This window comes from Vicugna pacos, unplaced genomic scaffold (genome assembly GCF_048564905.1).
Source record: "Vicugna pacos unplaced genomic scaffold, VicPac4 scaffold_19, whole genome shotgun sequence".
Taxonomy (NCBI): Eukaryota; Metazoa; Chordata; class Mammalia; order Artiodactyla; family Camelidae; genus Vicugna; species Vicugna pacos.
The window spans coordinates 9,242,379-9,249,913 of record NW_027328740.1 but is presented as its reverse complement, the minus strand read 5'-3'; the positions used below and the strand labels follow the sequence as shown (position 1 = coordinate 9,249,913).

General features: G+C 37.4%; 1 protein-coding gene across 1 annotated transcript; it reads right to left on the bottom strand.

Annotated features, from left to right (window-relative positions):
- Positions 1-437: 437 nt before the first annotated feature.
- On the bottom strand, positions 438-2,013 carry LOC140693375 (endogenous retrovirus group K member 10 Gag polyprotein-like). Its single transcript, XM_072957279.1, has 2 exons — positions 592-2,013; positions 438-497 (listed from the first exon to the last, which is right to left on the bottom strand). The coding sequence occupies exons 1-2, from the start codon at positions 2,011-2,013 to the stop codon at positions 438-440; spliced, it is 1,482 nt and encodes a 493-aa protein (XP_072813380.1).
- Positions 2,014-7,535: the final 5,522 nt, after the last annotated feature.

Here is a 7,535-nt window from a genome sequence, read left to right as displayed (position 1 = left end):
GAGCCATTACCTTGATCTCTCCTTCAAAATCAGAGTCAATCACCCCTGGAGCAACAAGTAGCCCTTTCATAGTTGTACTGCTACGTCCCAATAACAATCCTACACTGCCGGGAGGCAAAGGCCCATAAATTCCAGTAGGGAGGGCTTGCATTCCCATTTCTGGGGTTAATACTGTGTAGGTGGTGGCACAGAGGTCCAATCCTGCACTCCCTGGGGTTGCTCTATAGAGGTCTGAAATACTTGGTCGGGAAGAAACGGGTTGTGGCTGACCTGAGAGGTCTCCTGAATTGCCCCGTAGCATTGTTTTGGGGCCTGGGGCTGGCCCCTCACCCAGTTTCCCTGGTTCAGAAGTTGTCCATTTATATCAGTCTTAGATCTGCAATCTTTAGCCCAGTGTTTTCCTTTTTTACATTTTGGACATAGACCAGGACTGGTTACTAATATCTCTCGACCAGGCGGTTGTTGCCCTCTTTTGGGACATTGATTTGCTCGATGCCCTAGTTGCCCACATGCATAGCAACTACCAGGAGGGCCAGCTACCCTGGAAGTTCCTTGATAATTTCTCTTTGGGCGGTTTTGTTGGAACAAAACCTCTTTAACTGTTTTTCCTTGTAAAGCTGCAGCTAAAGCAATTCCTTGGACATAGGATGGTCCTATGTCAGCACAGATTCGTATAAAATCAGCTAAATTACTCTTTTTTCGGTATGGTCTTAGAGCGGCCTGACAAGCAGAGTTAGCATTCTCATAAGCTAATTGCTTAGCCAAAACCAATCCTGCTTGCTCGTCTCCTATCACTTTACCAATAGTTTCCATAAGACGAGCAACAAAGTCTTGGTATGGCTCGTCAGGCCCTTGCCGAATTTTGGACAAATCTTCAGTTTTATTCTCAGAATTGGGCAGCTTTCTCCAGGCTCTTAATGCTGCTGCATTTATCTGAGGGTAAGCACCAGGCAAATAACCCAATTGTGAGTGAATGTCTTGATATTGTCCTTCTCCAGTTAACTGCTCTAATGTAATTTGGATGCCCTGTCTCTGATTGATACTAGCTGTAACTGCACAATTTTCATAGAATTCTGATTTCCAAAGTAGATAATTTCCACCAGATAGGCAGGCACGTGCCACTTGCTTCCAATCATTTGGAGGTAAATATTGATTTCCTAAACTTTCAACAATGGCTTGTGTAAAAGGCGCAGTAGGTCCATATTGAGCGCAAGCCATTTTTAATTCTTTTAACTGTTTAAAAGGAATAGTTTCATAGTATCTCTGCTGTTGGGCATCCTCAAGGACGGGATATACTAAAGAAAAACCAGGAATGTGTTCTCCTTCTTTACTAGCTTGTTGCAAAGCCTTTTGTAAAGGACTTAAAACAACAAATTTTGATGCCTTCTCCTCCTGTGAAGAATAACTAGGAGGAGGAGACGAAATTATTGGCGGCTTTTTCTGCTCCTTCTTAGAAAGATTCTGTTGAACACATTCCGTAATAATATCTTTAAATTTAGACATGTCAAAAGTTTTATTTTCCTCAAAAAAGATGCCCCAAGGATCTTCATCCTTGTGGTAACGGGCAGCTTGATCCTCTAACTCCTCTTGATCAGCTGGATCTAGTTCTGAATCAAAAGGACTATCGGTTGCATTTACTGCAGGAGGAACAGAAGGAATTTCTTTAAAATCTGGATTAGTAGGAGCGGAAGGCTCAATATTTTCTATTTTTACAGTATCAAATTTCTCTCCCTCAGTGGTTGGGTCGAGACAGTCTCTAATTAGCTGCCACAAAGGAAGTGTAGTAGCTGGCATTTTATTTGGACCATTGGCAGTATAATAGTCTCTTAGGCGAACTCCAACAACCTTCCAAGTTTCTAAATTAACAGTGCCCTGTTCTGGAAACCAAGGACAAATTTCTTCTACAAATACCAAGAATTGTTCTAAACGTTGTTTCGAGACCTGAATTCCTCTTTCTCTTAACATTACTCTGAGCATTTGTACAAATAAACCTTTACTATTATTTTGCCCCATACTCTCAAATACACTCCCCGCGGAAACTTACTTTCACTTTAAATCCGAGAGCTCTCCGTTCTCTTCCGCGGCGGTCACTGCAGCGAACTTCGTCCAGATTTCAGGTCCCTGTTCGGGCGCCACTTGTCGGAGCCAGCCGACAATCGATCAGGTCCAGAAACCTGTGCTACAGGACTGAGAAAAGGAAAGACGTAACAAAGAGACAGCAAGACAAGACAAGTTGGGGTTGAGAGGGTCTCACTCTAGCCCGCAAGACGCTAGGTCAAGAGTGGACGACGAGTTTATTTTCAGCAGTTCATTTATATGATTTTAACCCATTAGCTCACACATTCCTGCACGTAGGCAGCGGTATTGTTTTAGGGCATATTAACAACATGTACTAAAATCATTAGCTTAAAAGACATCATTATTGTTTACTGTTCCCAAAAAACCCGGATCAACTATTCCCCAAAGCAGGATCATAAGACAAAAGTCATAAACTTAAGTATTGTTTCTCTAAACTATAAACTAACATCGTGACTCGTATATTTTTAACTCAGGTGATTGTTCTCTAAAAAATCACTGATTTGTGTGCCGATCATATCTCTCCCTCTGAAGGTCCTTTGTGACTTAATGGCCTCAGGCATTAGCGCACCTGGTGTATTCTTTAGTAAAAGGGGGGCGGGACAGAGATTGTTCTAACTCAATTGACCTTTGAGCCGGGCGCCCCGCACTGTGGGAGTTTAGGCCCAACCTTTGTGCTCGGCAGCCTCAATCTCAGAGCCTGGCGCCCTGCACTTTGGGGTTTTACGCCCAAGTTCTGTGCGCGGCAGCCCTCCGTCACGAGTGGCTCCCCGCAACAATGCAATGAAGTAAGAAATCAACAGCAGAGAAACAAAGGAGAACAAAGGAAAAAATTGGGATTAAACAATATGTTATTTAAAACCCAATGGGTCAATGAAGATATCAAAGCTGAAATGAAAAAGTACCTTGAGACAAAAGAAAATGAAAACGAAACCATTCAAAATTTATGAGACACAGTAAAAGCAGTGCTGAGAGGGGAGTTTGTAGTGATACAGGCGTTCCTCAAAAATGAAGAACATCCACAAATAAACAATTGAACCCACCAGCAGAATGAACTAGAAAAAGAAGAACAAAAACCTAAAAGGCAGCACAAGGAAAGAAATCATCAATATTGGGGAGGAAATAAATAAAATAGAGATTAAAAAGACCATAGGAAAAAGTCAACAAATCCAAAAGCTGGTTTTTCCAAAAAGTAAGTAAAATCGACAAACCTCTGGCCAAACTTAAAAAGAAGAACAGAGAGAGAGCACAAATTAGCAAAATAAGACTGGAGAATGGAGAAATTATAACAAAAAAAATACTGTTTATCATATGAGAATATTATGAAGAGTATATGGAATCAAACTGTATAACCTAGAAGAGATGGACAAGTTTCTGGAAACATACTGTCCACCAAGACAGAATGAAGATGAACCTGACCACTTGAACAAACAGAGCACAAGAAATGAAATCAAAATAGCAATATAAAACCTCCCTACAAATAACAGTCCAGGAGCAGATGGATTCACAGCGGAATTCTACCAAACAAAAAAGAAAAACTCATACCAGTCCTTCTCAAATTCTTCCAGAAGATTGAAAAGGTAGGAATACTCCCAAAGACATTCTATAAAGCCACAATCACCCTGATACCACAACCAGGCAAAGAAACTACCAAAAAAGAGGATTATAGGCCAATATCACTGATGAAAACACACGCCAAAATCCTCACCAAAATAGTAGCAAATACAACCCAACAACACAGAAAAAAATATTATATATCATGACCAAGTGGAGATCATGCCAGAGACACAGAGGTGGTTTACTTAAGCAAATCAATGTAATACAGCGCATCAACAAGAGAAAGGACCAAAACCACATGATCATCTCAATAGATGCAGGAAAAGCATTTGATAAAATTCAACACCCATGTATGATACATACACACACCAAAGTGGGCATAGAGGGACTGTATCTCAGCATCATGAAAGCTATAGATACCAAACGTACAGCCAGCATAGTACTCAAAGTTGAGAAAGTCAAATTCTTCCTACTATAATCTGGGACAGTAAAAGGATGCACACTAACACGACTCCTACTCAAGATAGTCTTGGAAGTCCTAGCCACAGCAATCAAATAAGGGAGAGAAGTAAAAGAGATGCAAATTGGAAAGGAAGAGATAAATGTCAAACTATATGCAGATAATATGTTACTATTTATAGAAAACTCTACAAGATCCAGAATGAATTTACTACAGCTGCTCAAAGAATTCAGCAAGATAGCAGGTTACAAGATTAAGGTTCAAATATCAGTGGCATTTCTTAACGCTAATGATTCAGATAATACTATAGAGCTACAGTCAACATGACAGCACTGTATTGGTAGTTAAACATACATATAGGCCAATGGCACAGAATAGACAGCCCAGAAATGAAACCGAAAATGTTTGGTCAATTAATCTTAGACAAAGGAGGCAAGAAATTACAATGGAAAAGAGATAGTCTCTTCAGCAACTGGTGTTTGGAGAACTGGACAGCAGCATATAATTCAATGAAGCTAGAACACTCCCAATGAAGCCAGAACACCATGCACAAAAATAAACTCAGAATGGATCAAAGACTTAAATATAAGGCAAAATACAAAAACAACCAAGATGAAAATATAGGCAAACCATATCTGACATAATTCTTGAAAATTTTCTCGTAGAAGAAATAAAAGCCTGAATAAGCAAATGAGACCTAGTGAAACTTACAAGCTTCTGCACAGTAAAGAAACTGCAAGTAAAACAAAAAGACAACCTATGGAATGGGAAAAAATTTTCATATGAAACCGTCAAAGTCTTGATCTCCAGAGTATACAACAGCTCATTCAACTGAAGAAGAAAAAATAAACAACCCAATGCAAAATTGGGTAGAAGACCTAAACAAGCAATTCTACAAGGAAGACATACAAATGATAAAAAGGCACATCAGAAAATGCTCAATATCACTGATTATCAGAGAAATGCAAATCAAAACTACAATGAGGTATCACCTCACAGCAGTCAGAATGGCCATCATTCAAAAATCCACAAATGAAAAATGCTGCAGAGGCTGTGGAGAAAAGGGTACCTTCCTTCACTGCTGGTGGCAATGCAGTTTGGTGCAGCCAATGTGGAAAACATGATGGAGATTCCTCAAAAGCCTAGGAATAGACTTACCATATGACCAAGGAATCCAGCTCCTGGCCATAAATCATGAAGGAACCCTACTTCTGGATGACAACTGCACCCCAATATTCATATTCAGCACTATTTACAATAGCCAAGACATGGAAACAGCCTAAATATCCGTCAAATGTTGACTGGATAAAGAAGAGGTGGTGTATTTATTCAATGGAATACTGGTCAGCCATATAAAGTGAAAACTTAACGCCATTATCAGCAACATGGTTGGTCCAGGAGAAAATCAGTCTAAGTGAAGTAAGCCAGAAAGTGAAAGAAAAAGAAAAATACCATATGAGATGGCTCATCAGTGGAATCTAAAAACAAAGCAATACAAAACAAAAGAAGCACAAATACAAAACAGAAATAGACTCACAGACATAGAATAAAAGGTTTTGTTAGCCCAGGGGGCCGATGGTTGGAAGAGATAAACTGGGAGGTATAAATTGTAGAATAGATAAACAGGATTGTACTGCATAGCACAGGGAAATACATAAATGTTCTTACGGAAGCCCATAATAGAATAAATGGTACAACAAATGTATATTTTTTCATTGTAACTGCAAAACTGTGCTCTAGGCTGGGATTGCAGACAACTTTGTAAAATGACTGTAAATCAATAAAGAAAACTTAAAAAGTTAAAAAACATGATCCTAAATATTACAGGTGTAAATATACATTAGATTGGAAAAGAAAACTATGCAAAAGAACATTAAAACCAAAGATTTTTTTTTTTTAAGATAAGCATAGTCAAAAAACCTCTAGCCAGGTACATCATGAAGAAAAGAGAGATGCTGCAAAGGAATAAAGTAAGAAAAAAAGAAGAGAAATAACAATGGTTACCTCAGATATACAAAAAAGGGATTATTTTGACAACACTTACATTAGCATAAACTGGACAACTTAGAAGAAATAGACAAATGTCTATAAAGAGACAGAGATAAGGAGAAACAAATAATTTGAACAAATTGTTTACTAGAAGAAAGAATCTGCATTTAAAAAATCGTTAAATAGAAGTGCAGATTTAAACAAATCCTGTGGATAATTGTACAAAAATACAAAGAAGAACTTATACCCTTCAAACTATTCAAAAATATTTAAGATGTGGGAAACTCCCAAATTAATTCTATGAAGATTTCATCACCCTGATAGCAAAGCCAACAAACAAACTACAGGCAAAGGGAACTTCTAGTCAATAAATTTGATAGATTTAGATGCAAAAATTCAACAAAATATTATTAGCAAATGAAATCCAGCAATACCAAAAAGTGAATAATACACCATGATCAACTTGGATTCATTGCAGGGTCACAAGAGAAGTTCAACATACACAAATCAAACAGTTTGATACACCACATTAACAAAAGGAATAGAGAAAATGGCATGGTCCTCCCAATAAACACATAAAAAGTATTTCACAAAATTCAACATTTATTCATTAAAACAGCAACAACAGCAACAACAACAACAACAACAACAGAAACCTCTTACCAAAGTAGGATTCAGGAAATATATCTCAACATAAATAATGTCATTACTTACAAACATACAGACAACATAATATGCAAAAGTGAATAAATGAAAGCCAAATTAAGGAATAAAACTAGGATGCCCAATCTCAAAATTTCTGTTAAACACAGTATGGGAAGAACTAGCAACAGCAATCAAACAAGAAAAATGTTATTCAAGTTGGATTGAATGAAGTTAAACTGTTATTATTTTAGATGACATGATAATCTTTATAGAGATCCCTAAGTATTCTCCACACCAGAAAAACTAAAACTAATAAAGACATTTAGCATAGTAGCATGATTCATGTTTAATATACAAAAACTGTCACATTTCTTTACACTAACAATCAAATATTCAATAATGTAAAAAATCCATATGAAATCAGATCATAAAATGAAAAACCTATGGAAATTCCAAGATAATGAAATCTATAGGACACTGAGAACGAAATTTGAAGATGATGCAAAGAAATGGAAAGAAATCTCAAGATCTTAGTTTAGAGGAATTAATATTGCTAAAATGTACATACTACAAAATATGTCTACAGATATAAATTCATTCATATCATACTACATGATATTTTCCACAGAAATAAAAAAGTCCTATGATTTGTATGGAACTGCAAAAGAACCAGAACTGCAAAAGAAACAATGAGGAAAAAGAACAAAGTTGGAGGCATAACCAATAAACCTCCCAGATCTCAGACTATATTACAAAAATACAGTAATCAAAACAGCACAATACTGGAAAACAAACAAACATCTATATC

Coding starts and splice junctions, on each gene's coding strand:
- LOC140693375 (XM_072957279.1), bottom strand. CDS start 2,013: ATGGGGCAAAATAATAGTAAAGGTTTATTTGTACAAATGCTCAGAGTA. Junction 498..591: donor AAGGAAAAACAGTTAAAGAG/GTTTTGTTCCAA, acceptor GTGGGCAACTAG/GGCATCGAGCAAATCAATGT.